The sequence below is a fragment of the Hemicordylus capensis genome, chromosome 14, assembly GCF_027244095.1.
Source record: "Hemicordylus capensis ecotype Gifberg chromosome 14, rHemCap1.1.pri, whole genome shotgun sequence".
In the NCBI taxonomy this organism is placed as follows: Eukaryota; Metazoa; Chordata; class Lepidosauria; order Squamata; family Cordylidae; genus Hemicordylus; species Hemicordylus capensis.
Window position 1 is genome coordinate 8,239,643 of NC_069670.1, and position 16,375 is coordinate 8,256,017.

Here is a 16,375-nt window from a genome sequence, read left to right on the forward strand (position 1 = left end):
GGGCCTCCCTTTCCTGAGCTGCAAAGGGAGTCTGTCCCGGGCTTGACTCCCGGCTGAGCCACAGGCTGGCTAAGGGGCCCCTTGGGCAAGGTTTAGCATCTCTTCGCCTCCACTGTGCCCCCAGGCCTGCTGGCGGGGATGCCGGCAACGGAGGAGTTACCTGGAGAGGCTGCGGCATTTGCGGAGGAACGTGGGCGCTGTGACCAAGGTAAGGGCCCCTGGTCTTGTGGGTTTGCTGGAGGGGGGGCTGCTCCCCCTGGATCTCGCCGCAGAGACGGCTCCTGCCCCACAGCTCCTCTCTGCTTCACGTTCCAGATCCAGGCGTGGGTGCGGATGTGGCGTGCGCGCAGGCGCTATCGGGAGCGTCTGCGCTACTTCAGGGAAAACGTGAGTGGTTTGTCCCCTCCCCACCCCCATCGAGATGGACTACTGCAGTGCGCTCCAGATGGGGCTGCCCTTGTACCTAGTCCGGAAACTGCAGTTGGTCCAGAACGCGGCAGCCAGGCTGGTCTCTGGGCCATCGAGGAGAGACCATCTCACTCGTGTGTTGAAAGAGCCACACTGGCTGCTGATACATTTCCGGGCAAAATACAAAGTGCTGGTTATAGCCTATAAAGCCCTAAACGGCTTGGGCCCTGGGTCGTTCTTCTTCGTCGTGAACCCCTCCACCCATTGAGATCGTCCAGGGAGGTCCATCTGCATTTGCCACCGGCTCGTCTGGCGGCTACTCAGGGACGGGCCTTCTCCGTGGCTGCCCCTGGGTTCTGGAATGTGCGCCCTGTTGGAAATAAGAGCCTCCCCATCTCTGGCGACTTTTAAAAAGGCACTGAAGGCGCATCTATTCACCCAGGCTTTTAATTAGATTCATGGCTTTAATGTTAATGAGTTTAATGTTTTAAATGGTTTTAATGGTAAGCCTCCCAGAGAGGCAAGTTTTGGATGGTATAGAAATACATTAAATAAATAAGAACATTTTCAAATTGTCCTGCTGACTCGGAGGAGGGGTCCACGGAAGGGCATAAGAAGAGCCTGGCTGCTGGATCAGGCCCATCCGGGCCAGCATCCTGTTCCCCACAGTGGCCCCTCCGCCCACCCGATGCCACTGGGGAGCCCCTAAGCAGGAGGGGAGGGCAGGCCCTCTCTCCTGCTGGTGCTGCTCCCCTGCAACTGGGATAGTGAGATTGGAAGCTTCCTTATACTGAGTCAGACTCTTGGTCCATCTCGCTCAGCATTGTCTACCCAGACTGGCCGCGGCTTCTCCAAGGTGGCAGGCAGGAGTCTCTCCCGGCCCTCTCTTGGAGATGCTGCCGCCAGGGAGGGGACTGGGGACCTTCTGCATGCAGATGCTCTTCCCAGAGAAGCCCCATTATCCCCTCAGGGGAATATCTCACAGTGCTCACACGTGGTCTCCCATTCAAAAGCAAACCAGGGTGGACCCAGCTTAGCAAAGAGGACAGTTCATGCTCGCTGTCACGAGACCACCTCTCCTCCCACAATGCCGAGCCACCGTGGCCAAGACTGGCCCTGACGGCTGAACCGACTGAATTTGGCTTATCCTCAGATAAACCGATCAGAAGTGGATGCTCAAGCAGGCCTAGGAAAAGGAGAGAAGCACCAGCTTCCAGACTTGGGGGTGTCTCGGGTTCAGGTGACGCGCCATGTGGCTGCTGTTTTAAAAAGGCGATCCAGCCTCTCTCTCTCTCTCTCTCTCTCCCCCCCCAATTTTCTCTTGCTGTCTTGCATACCTTGGCAGGTGAAAGCTGTCATCAAAATCCAGGCGTTCGTACGAGCGAATAAGGCACGAGGAGATTACAGGCTGCTGGGTGAGTCCTTGGGAACGGAGGGAGCTGCTCTCTACCGAGTCAGACCCTTGGCCCGCCCAGCTCAGTCTTGTCTACACTGACTGGCAGCAGCTCTCCCGGGTTTCATTCTGGAGTCCTTCCCAGCCCGGATCCTGGCCCCTCCCTGCAGGCACCGAAGATGCTCTTCCCCCCCCCGAGCTCCGGCCCCACCCAGGCCCTGGCCACCCCCACACCTGCTGAGCTCCGGCAAGGGGGCTGCCTGGTGTGGCCCCTGCCCCTGCTCGGAGCCCTGGCCTTCCTCGTGGCTGGGGAGGAGATGGGGCTGGGGCTCTGACCCGGGCCGCTCTCTCTCTCTCGCTCTCTGGGGCAGTGCACTGCCAGGACCCCCCTCTCGGCGTTGTCCGCCGGTTTGCCCACCTGCTGGAGCAGAGCCGGCACGACTACTGGGAGGAGGCGGAGCTGCTGGAGCTGCAGGCGAGTGCCGTGCGCGGGATCCGCTCCAACCGGCAGCTGGAGAGCGACCTCGGCCTCATGGACCTCAAGATCGGGCTGCTGGTCAAGAACCGGATCACCCTGCAGGTGGGCGGGGGGCGTGGCCTGCGTCTGCAGGGGCGGGGCTTCTCCCGCCTGGGCAAGAGGCCCGGCCGTGTCCGCGCCTGACCTCCTCCTTCTCCTCCTCCTCTTCCTCCATGGTGGCGGCGGTGGCGGCAGGAGGTGGTCTCTCACTGCAAGAAGCTGACCAGGAAGAACAAGGAGCAGCTGTCCGCCATGGTGGCCGGGCGGGATAAGCCGCAGGGGCTGAAGGCGCTCAGCAGGGAGAAGCAGAGGGCCCTGCAGGCCTACCAGCACCTCTTCTACCAGCTGCAGGTCAGGGGCCAGCAGGGGCTCCGCCGGGCTCTCTCCTCTCCGGCCACGGCTCCACGCCCTGCCGCTCTCTCACCTCTTCTGCTCTGTCCAGCTGTGCTCGGGGTGTGTTCTTCCCTCTGTAAAGAGGAGGCAGGACGAGATGGGCTTCCTCGGGCCTCATCCAGCAGGGCTCTTCTTGTGTCCAATAAGCAGCAGAAGGTGGACACCACTGGAAGGATGCTGTGCTGGGGTGGGAGAGGGCCAGTGGTTCCCCCCTGCTCAACAGACAAGGACAGGCCCCTCTTTGCCTGGTTAGCCGGGGGCCACCCGTGGAGCGGGGTGTGGCTCACTGCACGTGCGGACAGAGCTCTGGGCACGCAACCCGTGAAGAGGGCTCGTGGCCTCTGACTTGTGTGTCGCTCTTCCCAGACCCAGCCGGCCTACCTGGCCAGGCTGGTCATGCAGATGCCGCAGAACAAGTCCACGAAGTTCATGGAGTCGGTGGTCTTCACGCTCTACAGCTACGCCGCCAGCCCCAGAGAGGCCTTCCTCCTGCTCCAGCTCTTCCGGAGCGCCGTGCGGGAGGAGATCGCGTGAGTTTGGGGCCGGACACCTGGGGACCCGGGGAGGCAGGCTTGCACGGAGTCAGGGCGGGGCAGCAGCAGCACGTGCAAACGGGTGTCAGTGCAAAGGCCGTGAAACGTCCTGTGTAGAACCCAAACATCCAGGATGGGCGCCAGACTTTATTTGTTATTATATTTATAAATCGCCCCATCTAAAGGCTCTGGGTGGTGTACAACAACTTTACAGAGACATAAAAACACACACCGTTCCAAACACAGTGCTAAAAACAATATAGAAACAACTAAAACCAGTTAAAATACTTTTAAAAAGAACTTACCAACCTTGGAAGGCCAGGCCAAACGGATAGGTTTTTAGGGCACTCTCGCATTGTTTCTCACACTGAGGTGAGGACATGCAGAGATGTCTCTTGAAGCAGGCAGACTGTGCCCGAACTAGTCCGCATGAAGACGAGAGCTCTCCTGGCCGGGTGCCATAAGGAACTGACCCGGAAAGAGCCCCGCAAGCCTCAATGCCCACCCACGGGGCAGGGTGCCTGCTGGGCCCCTCCCTGGGTCTCTCTGCTCTGGCCTTCCATCGGGGTGCATGGGGGGGGTAGGGAATTCTGCTCTCTGGGTGCACCTGGGTCATTGGATTTACTCCCAGTGTAGAGAAGGAGCAGGAAGACCGACCTGCCTTCTGAGGAGACTCTCTGTCGGATCTCTGTGTGAGTCTCTGTTGGGGGTGTTGTAGCTGCGTGCCTCCAGTTCGAATTCAGGACAAAACGCTGCGCTACTTGGAGCCTGGGCAATGCTAGTTTGGGGAGGGGGGAGAGATCTCGTGTGGCTTTGATCCAAGTAGTGGAGTGAGTCCTGCGGAGTCCCTCTTGCCCATGACGGGGCTCAAACTGGTAACTTCTGAAGCCAGCCCACAGTGGGCTACTCTCTGGGGTTGCTTCTTCTCCCAACCCACTGGATTGAGGTCCAGACCCCCCATGGATCTGCTCACTGCTTCGTTCCCTCCACCTGAGAATCCTGGAGTAGATAGGACCCCTGGAGGCCATCTAGACCAACCCGCTGCTCAGGGCAGGGAGTGGCTCCAGCCAGCGGCTGCTTCTCTGCCTCCCTCGCAGGTCCAGAGTTGACCAGATCCGTGACATCCTCACGGGGAACCCCACGGTCATCCGCCTGGTGGTGAGCTTCTACCGCAGCGCCCGTGGGCAGGACGCCTTGCGCCAGATCCTGGGGGGTCCCGTGCAGGAGGTGCTGCAGAACAAAACCCTCAGCCTCCGGACCAGCCCTGTGGAGATCTACAAAGGGTGGATCAACCAAATGGAGTCCCAGAGCGGGCAGAGGAGGTCAGGCTGGACGGCAATACACCTTTATTCATTTCCATTGGGGTGGGGTGGGGGAGAGACTGGGGAAGAGGTTGGCTGCCTTGGAAGGTATGCAGATCTTCATGAACGAGTACGTGAAGATGCTATTTCAATATCCTGGTTTCCAGGTTCGGCATTTTCAAACACGATCCGGTTACAAAAGCCCAAGGGTCTTGGTCACTTCTCTGATTTGGTCCCCGGAGGAATGTCTTCTTGCCTTGCTTCTGAAAAACAGGGGGAGATCTGGGTGACAGCGGGCCTCTTCTGGGCCACAAGCTAGGGGCCACCTCTGAGAAGGCCCTGCCTTCAACCCTTAAAAATGAGAGGGGTCTCGTGCTGAGAAATGGAACGGCCGCAGCAGGGCAGACAGCCCTGTGGAACGGAGCTGTTTTGGTGGTGGGAGGCAGAAGGGACCTTCTGCCACCGCTCTTCTTTGGGGTGGGCCCCGAATAAGGCCGTCTCTCTCCACAGTAACCTCGCATACGATGTCAGCCCCGAACAAGCCCTCAGTCACCCCGAGGTCCAGAGGCGGCTGGACATCTCCATCCGGAATCTCCTGGCAGTGACGGACAAGTTCCTCTCGGCCATCACGTCTTCCGTGGACATGATTCCGTACGGGGTTTGCCCTTGTTCTTCTCCCCCGCCCGTGACTTCTCTTTGGTGGTGGTCATGTTCCGGCCTCGTTTGATCGTATTTGATGTGATGCGGCGGCATTAAATATTTAGTTGGCAGCTTGTCACACTCCCTCTCCTCTCCTCTCCTCTCCCTCCTTGCCCGGTTTCCTCACTAGTTATGGGATGCGCTACGTTGCCAAAGTCCTGAAGTCGTCCTTAATGGAGAAGTTCCCCAACGCTGCCGAGGACGAGATCTACAAGGTGGGTGGAGCTGGTGGAATTGGGCGCGAGGAGGTGAGCAGCAGGGGGGACTCTAGTTCGGATCCGGCGGGAGGGAGCGCATTCGGATTCCTCACATCCCGGCTGTGACTGGTTGCGATTGAGCTGCTTGGGATGCAAACAGGCGGCCTGGGACACACACAGTTTTTAGTCAGTAATGCTGCCTCGGAATACCCTCGCCTAGGCGCCCTGCTCGATTTCTGGGCACCTGGGTCCCCTGGTGCCTGGGATTCGTCAAGTCCTGGGACTAGGACCCAGACAACCCCGTGAAGCTGAGCTGGGTGACTCTGGGCCAGCCACTTCTCGTAGTCTAACCTCCCTCTCGGGGCTGTGGTGAGGATTTTAAGAACACCCACCCTGAGCAAAAGTGCCTTTTGAGGGGGAAGAGCCGTTGCTCAGGGGGAGCAGCAGATGGAGGGCATCCTTTGCGTGCAGAAGGCCCCAGTCTCCAGTTGCAGCACATCGAAGGGCTGCTGCCAGCCAGAGCAGGCTGCATCGGGCAAGGTAGACAGATGTCTGACTCTGTAGGCAGCAGCTGTAGAAGTCGCTAGATTTTCATGGCTGCCACTGGCCTGTCCTTGTCCTAGGTGGTCGGGAACCTCCTCTACTATCGCTTCATGAACCCGGCTGTGGTGGCCCCGGATGGCTTTGACATCGTGGACCTCTCGGCTGGGGTAGCGCTGCACCCCGACCACAGGCGCAACTTGGGCTCCGTTGCCAAGATCTTGCAGCACGCAGCCGCCCACCAGCCCTTCGACGGGGAGAACGGGCACCTGCGGGTGGTGAACCAGTACTTGGAGGAAGCGCACCACAAATTCAGGTGGGTGGGGTGGGGTGGGGCCTGAGGGCCATCTCGTCCAGCCCCCGTGGGTCAGGCAGGCCTGTGCTTCCAGCAGGACTCCTTCTGCTCCTCCGGAACATGTCTGTGCAAATCCTCACGTGTTGGGCTGTGTGTGTGTGTGTGTGGCAGGATTCCTTATCAGCACTGAAAGATCCCAGAAGAGGTCCCTGGGAGCAGAGCATTTGCCTCGCGTGTATTTCCAAAAGCAAGACACTCGCCCTTGTAGAACTGAGGGCGAGTTTGGGGGAAACCGGTCCTCCCCTCCGCCTGGGTCGTTCCTGCCGCTTCGAGGCAGAGCCCCTGCTTGGCACACGGGGGGCCCCCGGTTCAGTGCCCAGCAGAGTTCTCTGGGCACGAGCCCTGAGCCCGAAATGCCGGAGAGATGCTGCCAGTCAGGGCCGACCCTGCTGAGCGAGAGAGACCCAGGCCCTGGCGCGTGAGAAGGCCGCTCTGATCTGCGTCGCCTGCCCCTGTCCCTCCCGTAGGCGCTTCTTCAGGGCAGCCTGTTCCGTTCCCGAGCCAGAAGCCCGGTTTCACGTGGACAAGTACTCGGAGATGGTGGCCCTCGCCAGACCCGTGGTCTACATCACGGCCGAGGAGCTGATTAACACTCACAAGGTGAGGAGGGCGAGAAGCTTCCTCCGGGCCCAGCGGAGGCTTCCGAACTGGGGTTGATGACGCGCCGTCCAGCCGGTGTTGACTCCGAGCGACCACATCGATAGATTCTCTCCAGGCTGATCTGTCTCTGCGGTCTCTCCGTGGTGCATTCGTGGCTGTCGCCCTCGAGCCCACCCACCTAGTGCTGCTGGCCGTCCTCTTCTCCTCTTTCCTTCTACTTTCCCCAGCACGATGGACTCCTCAAGGGAGCTGGGTCTTCTTCGCATCAGGTGTCCCAAGTCGGGTAGTCTGAGCCTGGTCAATTGTGCCTCGAGTGGAAATTCTGGATGGATTTGTTCTAGGATCCATCGGTTGGTTTTCCTGGAGAGTCCTAAAGAGTCCTGGCTTCTAGTGATTTTCTGAAATGGTTTTAAATGGGTTGTTTTGAGTTAATGTTAACTACCGGGAGCTGTCTGGGTGAGGCAGTCCAGAAACCTCCTAGCAGTCTCCTGGGCATGTTGGCTCTGCCCGTTGCTGCCAAATATCCTCCCATGTGTTTTCTCTCTCTCTCTCTGGCAATGTCCCAGCTGCTGCTTGAGCACCAGCGCTCGGTGGCTCCCGACCCTCAAGACCCTCTCCACCAGCTCCTGGAAGATCTCGGGGAACTGCCCACCCTCCAGTCCTTAATAGGTAAACCAGCGGGCGCGGTGCCAACCCATGGGCATCCCTGCCAACGGCTGCTCTTGCCCGGGGCCCGTGTTTCCTGGGACACAACTGCTCTTTCCTCTTCCGTTCGGGGCCACGTGACTCCACCATCTCTGCACTTTGGCATCCGTGTGTGTGACACGGATACTCCTTAAGGTGCCACAAGATGTCGCCTTTTATCCCCAGTAAGAAATGTTGGGTGCGGTTCGTTCAGCCCCCTCACGTCGGGGTCCCCCACTCTGGCTCCCCAGCAGCTGTGCAGTGCCTGTTGCATCTGGCCGCTCGGTCCTTGCAAGACTGTTTTCCTTCTCGGCCCCTCCGGCCTCCTTCTGAGTTTCCGTCTCTTTCCAGGCGCAAGTGTGGGGAATGGCGCTGACGGAAATGCGGAGCAAGCCCTCTCGCGCCTGGGCAAAACGGAAGTCTCGCTCACCCTGAGCAGCAAGTTTGAGATGGTGGAGACGGACCACGAGGGGTCAGACGTCAAGAGCTTGCTGCTGAGGTGGGTGAGGGGCGGCAGCTGCGGGGGGGGGGGGATGCTGACGGCCTCTTTTCCTCCCCAGCCGCATGCAAGATGGCAACCTTCCCTGCCCCAGTACTCACTCACGTTGCAGAGAAATCGCTGCGAAATCCAGACCATTACTCTCCATTTCCCTCGGCACACGCTCTCCTCTGGTAGTCATCAGCTCTCAAGCCCAGAATGATGGCATCCTCCCTCGTTGGCTGCCTCCGATCTAGGGGTAGACTGCCCTTGAATATGGAGGTTCCATTTGGATTCCCTGGTCCGTTGTTGGACCAACCACTTGTAAATCTGGCTAATACCTTCTCTTCCCCCACCCCCCACCCCCTTTCATCAATTTACACTAGTGGCCAGCACTATTTTGGATGGACTCCAGGACCCCAGGTTCAGTCCTTGTGTTTCTAGCCAAAGGAGCTCAGGTGGGGCATGGCCAGGGAAGGCTTTCTGGCTGTTGAAGCAGTCTGCGTTTTGGCTAGCCCAGGGGTGGCCAACCTGAGGCTCTTCAGCTGTTGCTGGACTACAACTCCCATCACCCCCTGCCTGTGGTGGGGGTGATGGGAATTGTAGTCCAGCAACAGCTGGGCTAGATGGGCCAGTGGTCTGACCAGGATGAAGTGGCAGCTTCATATGATCGCCCTTCGTTAAGCCACTAACTAATCCGGTGCAGAAACCGGTGGTAGTGTCTCTCTCTCTCTCGCCACCAGAGGACACACTTCTGCAAACACCGGCCCCTTGAAGACTTGCCGAGAGAGATCAAACCCTGAACTTGGCCGCCTTCTGTTCCGATGCTGGCTGAATTTTGTCCGATGGGGCTTACTCCCCAATCAATCGCTCGGTGGCGGAGCCCCTTTTGCATGCAGAAGGTCCCGGGTTCAATCCCTGGCAGCATCTCCAGGCAGAGCTGTGGAAAGATCCTTCTCTGCTTAAAACATTGGGAGCGGCTGCCGGTCAGAGCAGAACAATACTGAGCTAGAGGGACCAAGGTCTGACTCCGCAGAAGGCAGCACACTGCGGTTCTTTGAACCAAGGCGATTTCCAAGGTCTTCCCCAGCAGTGATACTGGAAACCCTGCCAGGGGCAGAACCTGGGACCTTTCTTCCGCCCCTCCTCTGAACTGAGCTTCCGTAAAGGCTTCTGACTACATCACGGAAGCCCCTAACCTGTGTGGAAGCATCTCCATCCCGGGGAGGTGGGAGCTTTGCCCCTGCGGTGTTTAGGGAGGGAAAACCTCCTTCCTCTGCAGCTGCTGAAACTGAGCTACGGTTCTGTTTTAATGCTCAAGCACCAAGCAGATGCTGGTGGACATAATCCAGTCGCAGCCTGGGGATTCCCTCGTGGAGATACTGCGGGCGAAGGTGACGGAGGATCAGGTGGGTGCATGCTGGATTTTCAGCTTTGTATAAACCTGGCCCCAAAAGTGGCACAACTCCCCCCCCCCACACACACACACACAAAAACCCCAACAAGGCAAATTCTGGCTTTTGCCAAACAGTTTATTCTAGAGTAGGGATCTTTCAGATGTGGTGGGACTACAAATCCCATCATCCCTTGGGGCTTGTAGTCCAACCACCTCTCAGGACCCCAGGCTGGGGACCCCTACTCCAGAGCGGGTGCCGAAATGTTCTGTTGGGGGAAATGAGTTTGGGTGAAACGCTGACGTCCCGACGCTTGCAACTTGCTGCTTGGAGGGGTGGGATTGGGACTGGCAAGCGGAAGTCCTTCTTCACACCGTGCACGGCTAATCTCCGGAATGCCCTGCCGTGGGACGTGGTGAGGGCCACCAGCTTGGACGGCTTCGGGGGGGGGGAGGTCTCTCCCGGGCGACGCGTCTGGTGGCTGCTGGGGGCCCCCTCCAGCCTCAGAGGCAGGAGATGAGAAGGCCGGCACATCCCCCTGGCCTGGGGGGGCTCCCCAGAGGCACGGGGGGGGGGACAGGAGGCTGCCCGATCCCGCAGCAGCAGGGCTGCTCTGATGTTCTAATGCAACGCGCCCCCCCCCCCCCTCTGGCCCCCAGGAAGCTGCCCACCGCCACCTCCTGGAGAGCAGGGCCTGGCGCAGTGCCCGGGCTCCAAGCCAGCTGAGGCGGCACTGCTCTCTGGCCGGCAGCAGCCGCCTCCCGCTGGAGGAGAAGAAGCGGAAGGTGCTCCGGAACCTGAGGCGGCTGGAGAGCCTGGGGCTCGTGGACGCCGCCGACCAGTACCAGGCCATCATCAACCAGCTGGCCCAGGTAGGCGGGAGGGGGGGCCAGGCAGCTGCCTCCCCACGACACTTCAGGGGGTGGGGCCGGAGCTCTGGGGCAGAGCCCCTGCTTGGCACTCGGAAGGCCCCAGCTCCCGTCCCTGCAGGCGGCGGAGGCAGCAGCAGCATCTCCAAGTAGGGCTGGGCTGGAGAGCCGCCTCGGTCTGAAGCCCCGGAGGGTGGCGGCGGCTGCTGCTGCTGCTGCCAGTCCGTGCCGGCCACGCTGGCCCAGACGGCCTAGCAGCCTGCCTCCGCCGCAGGCAGCTGCCCCCGCTGTCTCCCTGTCTGCAGGACGTCCGCAACCAGAGGCGGCACCGGCAGCTGCGGAAGGCCGAGCTGGCCGCCCTGCGCCGGACCCTGCAGGGCCTCCAGGCCAAGCGGCTGTTCTTCGAGGAGCAGGTGGACTTCTACCAGCAGTACATCCGGACCTGCCTGGAGGGCCTGGCCCTGAAGAGCAAGTGGGTGCCTGCTGGGGCCCGGCTCTCCGCCGAGGGGGGTGGGGGGGTGGCCCATCGCCCAGCCCGCGGGAGAGGCAGGGGGGTCCCAGGCCAGGCCTTGGCAGCCTCGCCGGTTAAAGGGGTCTTGGGCAGGCGAGAGAGAGAGACCCCTGCCTGCCTGAGACCTGCAAGAGATGCTGCCAGTCAGAGTGGACCGTGCTGAGCTGCAGAGGGGTGTGTGTGTGTGTGTGTGTGTGTGTGTGTAAAACATCTTTTCAAAAATCATATTTTTCACGAAATGAGAGTGTTCCCTTCTCTGAATGCTTTTAAGGAGGAACCCCAAACATACCTTGTTTAGTCAGGCTTTTAGTTTACAGTCTTAAAGCTTTGGTTTTTAGAGGTATGTATTGTATTTTAAATTGTTTTGGTTACATTCATGTTTTAATGGGTTTCTATGTTGTGAACCGCCCTGGGACGTTTTGCATAGGGTGGTATATAAATGCACTAAATAAATCAATATAAATTTTAAACAAAACAAAATAAGCAATGCATCTCATAAACTGAGCATTAACAAACAAAATCCACCATTATTAACATCAAGAAGGGCACATAAAATATCCATATCATTTTAAACTTAAGTATTTCGCATAATAAATAACATCTTTAACCACTCCGACCTGCTATAAACAGACTTGGACTTGTCAATCGAACTGAGAGAAGGCATCCACCTTGCTAGAAAAATATTTTTTTATATCTCCTATTCAATGGGGCTTTTATTTCATGTGATGATTTGTCCCGTAGTGAGGAAAAGAACCGTGGCTGATCCATTGGAGAGTGTCTCCTAGGGTGAGGGTCATTTAAAATGTTTATACCCCACCCCTCCAGTACAATACTGCCTGGGGTGGTTAACAGCAAAAGTGATATGCAAAGTTTAAAACAAAACACAGCATAGAATAAAATAAAAATCTAAAAACCCAATTAAAACTAGAAAACCCATCCAGATCAAAGAAAAAGTCCTTCCATTTGATAACCCAAAGGTTCAGTAACTCCTCTGCAAGAGCTGCTTGGCTGGGGTGGGACGTCGGTCCACCTCCCGCAGCTGGGGGCTCCCCTCTTCTTCCTCCTCCTCCTCCTCCTCCTGAGGTTTCCAGGCAGGCTGGAGAGCCATCGCGTCTCAGAGATGCAGCCGCAGTTTCCTGCCGGGAGCCGGACGGCCAGACCTCAAGAAACCTCTTCCAAAACGTGGTGAAATGAAGCATCCCTGTCAAGCAGAGGAGGCGGAGGCGGCCGCCTCTGGTTTCCTCAAGAGGTTCCTCTCTGAAGGTGGGACACACTTTCTCTTTCCCCCCACAGGCCTAGCAAGAAACAGGCGACTCTGCATTACACGGCAGCCCGTCTCTTCGAAAAGGGGGTCTTGCTTGAGATTGAAGATCTCCCGGCCAGCCAGTAAGTCTCCAAGAAGTCCTCCTGTTCTCGGCGTGTTGCCCTGTCTGTCCTCCCAAAGGGTTCTGGGTGCCACGCTGGCTTCCTTTTACCCCGCACAGCAACCCTGTGAGGTAGGCAAGAGAGAGCAACTGGCCCAAGGTCAGCCAGGCAGCTTAGTGCCTGAGTAGAGGTTTGAACCCAGGTCTTGCTGTCTCTACAGCCCTCCGACCACTGCGTCCCCCGCTTGCAGTGCAGGAGCTTGTCCCCGGTTTCTCAGTGTGCCGTTGCCGCCTCGGAAGTGTTAAACCTCTCCGCTTCCCTCCCCTCCCTTCAGGCTGAGGAACGTCGTTTTTGACATTATTCCCTGTGAGGAAGCCGGGAAGTTCCAGGTGAAGGCCAAGCTCCTAGGCATCGAGATGGAGAGGTTTCAGCTCCACTATCAGGTAAGGACCTCCTGCAGGGGAATCGTGGCTGCCCTTAATGTGCGGCCGCCTCTGTGTGTGTGGCATTTCTCAAAGCAAGGAGGAATTGGGTCCCTGCCCGGAGGAGTTCAGTCTACAATTATATGCGGAGTGTGAGTGGGACGGGCGCGGCGGCGGTGGCGGGGAGTGAAGGAAGGGGAGAGAAATTGAGCCGGGGAAAGGAAAGGAATCTCTCTCTCTCTCTCTCTCTCTCTCTCTCTCTCTCTCTCTTTATTTAGTGTCTAAATTTTAAAAAAACTTACCAAGTTTTTAAAAAAACTTGACCCAAAATGCCAGTGGCATGCCTAGCCATAAAATCTTGTCACATGCACTCTCTGCAGAATTCATTACTTCAGTCACAGACTGACAGACCAGAAGGTGTAAACCAAGGACTCAATAGTGTCCGGATCAGCCGTGCTGGTGTTCAGATTTGGAACTTAGTTTTCATGCTGCTTGCCCACCCAAATACAGATCGTCCTAAGCAGACCTTCAGCGGTCCTGTCCCAATACTCTTGACGTTGAAGGGTCGACCCCCACTAATTTCGTAAACTATCGTCCAGGTTGGCCCCCACGGTCCCATTTGTGTAAAGTGAAGTGTGCCTTCAAGTTGGTGTCGACTCCTGGCGCACACAGAGCCCTGGGGTTGTCTTGGGTGGAATACAGGAAGGGTTGGCCACGGCTGCCTCCCTCACAGCATGAGATGATGATGCCTTTCAGCACTTTCCTAGATCGCTGCTGGGAAACCTACCAGCAGGGATTCGAACCGGCAACCTCTTGCTCCCTGGGCAAGTTATTTCCCTGCTGCGTCGTTAGGTGGAGAAGCAAGACCTCTCCGGGGGTCATGAGAGTCCCTCAGGGCATCTGCTTGGCATGCAGAAGGTCCCGGGTCCCCTCCCTGGCAGCATCTCCAAGTAGGGCTGGGCAAGATGCTTGGAGCGCTGCTGCCAGTCAGTGTGGACAATCCTGAGCTAGAGGGGAGGGCTCAGGCGGCAGCAGAGTTGGTGGAGGGGAGCTGCCGTCCCGGGGAAGGAAGTCCAGGCCCTCAAACGCCTCTCGCTTTCCCCGTCAGGATCTCCTCCAGCTCCAGTACGAAGGCGTGGCCGTCATGAAGATGTTTGGCAGGGCCAGGATCAACGTCAACCTTCTCATCTTCCTTCTCAACAAGAAGTTTTTCAAGAAGTGATCGGAGGCCCTGGGCAACGGGCACAGGCAGGGGTGCCGAAAGGATGCCCAAGACAGACTGGTGCTTTGGGGTGGGGGGCATCTCTCCCCCTGCCCCCCCCCCAGCAATCAACTGGAAGCAGTGATCTCCCCATCCTCACGGGAGGTGGCCAACTGCTTAATACTCAAGGGCCCTAACCCTCAAGGGCCCCCCCGCCATAGGGAATGATGCTCCCTGCAACACCACCACCGCCTTCTGTCCGTGCATGTCGAACCCTAACTGCGACCCCCTCTTGCTGATGCACTAGTCTTCTGTGTGCAGGGGATGTCCGCCTCCACAGCAAACTGCAGGGCCCGGGCGTAAGCGGTCTGCCTTTTGGTGCACTCCAGTTCTTAGATTCCCACAGCCGGGGAAGGCCTTTGACACTGCAGAGCCTGGGCTCCTCAGGGAGTGAGGAGGAGCAGAAGAGCTCAGGGGGCCCTTCCCAGGCACCCTCCAGAGAGCCCAGTGGCCCTCTCAAGTGGCCACTCTGCACGCTGCCGCCCCCCCCCCCCCGCTGGCGGTCCCTGCCTCGTCTTGGCCGCTCCCATTTCCTGAGCTGCTGGGAGGTATTTCCCAGAAGGGCCTCGGAGAACAACTCCCATCATCCATGCGCCTGTGGCCCTTGGGGCTGGCGGTGATGGGAGTTGTATTCCAGCCCCATCTGGCCAAGGCCCCTTAGGCTCCCTCGAAGATCTCTCGAGGCCAGGGGGCTCTTTTGGGCAGCCTGGGGCAACAGAGCACTAATTCCTTGGCTAACCTTTGAATCTTCGGCAAGGCCTTCTCCTCTTCGGCCCAGGATACTTTCCTTCCTTATCCTGCATGTGTACCCATAATATATATTTGCTTCGCTCTGTGTTAGAAGCTTAAGTTATTCATAAACCTGGAATTCCCAGTTGTTAGGAGAACCAAATCCTGGAGCACACGGAACGTGTGTTAGTTTCCTCCCCCAGCCTTCTAGCCTGCACTTCACTGAGGACTCCTACAAGATATCTGCTGATAACATCAGAGGTCCCAGAAAACCTCCTGTGGGTTTTGTTTTTTGTTTTTACACCGGTGTAAGGCTTGCTTGGAAGCAGTAGCCAAAGACGAGGAATTAAGGATACCCGCCTGAGCATTTTGAAATCTGGTCAGAATAACCTTGTGCTATGCATGGCTGCGTGGCGTGTTAATGCCGGTCAATTTTAGTTTGCCATGTGCCGTTCTTTTAAAACATGCCCTCCTCTGCATCTGGCGGCTTTTGGGTGCTAGTTGCACATCTGGGTGGGAGGGTGGCTTAGCTCATGGGAGCTGCCAGTGATCATTAAAGGACTTTGACATGTTTTTTAAAAATAAAATAATTGCATGCAATTGTGTCAATTCACTAAAACAGAGTTTCAGAGATGAGGGTTGGAGGGCGAAAGGCCGTCTCAGGTGGGGAAGGCCAGAGAGGAAGAAGCCACTTTTGCGGGGGGTGGGTTGAAAGTTGAAAATGTGGCGGAGAGAGATGGGGAGCCGATTCTCTGCTGCTCCTTTGGGGGGTCTTCAGGGATGGTTTCTGGATTGTGCTGCCAGTGCTGGGAGGCATCAAATGGCATCAGTGTGGCTTCCACCAACACTGGCTTGACTGGTAAGTGCCGAACAGACAGAAGGAAGCACTGCAGCCTCCAGGGGGGCTACACCCCCCCCCCGCATTCAGTGACCTGGAGCGCAAGGCTGCCTCTCCGAGCCATGAGCCCCACCTCCCACACGCGCGTCCCACATCCCAGCATCCGGTTAGAAAAGCGGCCTTGACTAGCTGATGAGTTCCATAATGCTCATCAGAGCACAAAAGGCGATGCGGAGAAGTTACTTCCACAAGGTGGCATCACCTCCCGGGGAACTGGAGAGGCTGGAACTCCCGTCTCTTTCCTGCTGGGCAGGTAATGTTGGAGGTCAAAAGGGCACCAGGGCTACAGGTGGGCAGCAAGGTTGGGGGTGCCCTATGGGGACTAGCTCAGTGGTTGGGCCTCTGCTGCTGTCTCTGGCAGCATCTCCAAGGTGGGCTGGGAGAGACCCCTGCCTCGAGAGCTGCTGCCAGTCAGAGTGGATGGCACTGAGCTAGATGGACCAAGGGCCAGACTCCGCATGTGGTAACTAACTTGCTGTGTGTGTTTGTGCGCGCGTGCACAAAAGCCGCAAAAAGAGTGAGAAGGCGGCTCCCTCTTCCCAAGGGAGCCCTGAAGAGGAGCTCTGTTGGACTGAGTGTGGCCAGGCACTCTCCCCCTGCAGAACAGAAGGGAGCTGCCACTTGAAAGGGGGCCTCTAGGCTCAGCTAGCAAGGCAGGGGGTGCGTGTGCTGTGCGTGCGCGCATCAGACAGAGCACAGTTTTGCCTGCAGTTCAGTCTGGCTCTCTCGCTGAAACGATCTGGAGCACCGCTGCCACCGCCTTCTCCTGGGAAGCCATCCGTGGGATCCTCCCCGACCCAGAGGCCAGCAGGGTCTCTGCCCCTCCCA

General features: G+C 57.9%; 1 protein-coding gene across 2 annotated transcripts in view; it reads left to right on the top strand.

The window, feature by feature from the left end:
• IQGAP3 (IQ motif containing GTPase activating protein 3) overlaps positions 1 to 15,249 on the top strand; it is a 30,107-nt gene extending 14,858 nt beyond the window's left edge. Inside the window, exons 20-38 of one of the 2 annotated variants that reach the window (XM_053278421.1) lie at positions 125 to 208; positions 316 to 387; positions 1,754 to 1,823; positions 2,173 to 2,381; positions 2,514 to 2,669; positions 3,078 to 3,241; positions 4,342 to 4,566; positions 5,056 to 5,196; positions 5,375 to 5,459; positions 6,065 to 6,297; positions 6,804 to 6,936; positions 7,503 to 7,605; positions 7,972 to 8,119; positions 9,420 to 9,507; positions 10,152 to 10,364; positions 10,667 to 10,833; positions 12,166 to 12,258; positions 12,572 to 12,680; positions 13,768 to 15,249. In XM_053278421.1, coding sequence (XP_053134396.1) covers positions 125 to 208; positions 316 to 387; positions 1,754 to 1,823; positions 2,173 to 2,381; positions 2,514 to 2,669; positions 3,078 to 3,241; positions 4,342 to 4,566; positions 5,056 to 5,196; positions 5,375 to 5,459; positions 6,065 to 6,297; positions 6,804 to 6,936; positions 7,503 to 7,605; positions 7,972 to 8,119; positions 9,420 to 9,507; positions 10,152 to 10,364; positions 10,667 to 10,833; positions 12,166 to 12,258; positions 12,572 to 12,680; positions 13,768 to 13,881 — 2,607 coding nt within the window. In that variant the 3' untranslated portion in view covers positions 13,882 to 15,249. The remainder of the gene's footprint in view (positions 1 to 124; positions 209 to 315; positions 388 to 1,753; positions 1,824 to 2,172; positions 2,382 to 2,513; positions 2,670 to 3,077; positions 3,242 to 4,341; positions 4,567 to 5,055; positions 5,197 to 5,374; positions 5,460 to 6,064; positions 6,298 to 6,803; positions 6,937 to 7,502; positions 7,606 to 7,971; positions 8,120 to 9,419; positions 9,508 to 10,151; positions 10,365 to 10,666; positions 10,834 to 12,165; positions 12,259 to 12,571; positions 12,681 to 13,767) is intronic. The other variant, XM_053278422.1, reaches the window with a different exon arrangement.
• The last annotated feature ends 1,126 nt before the right edge of the window (positions 15,250 to 16,375 follow it).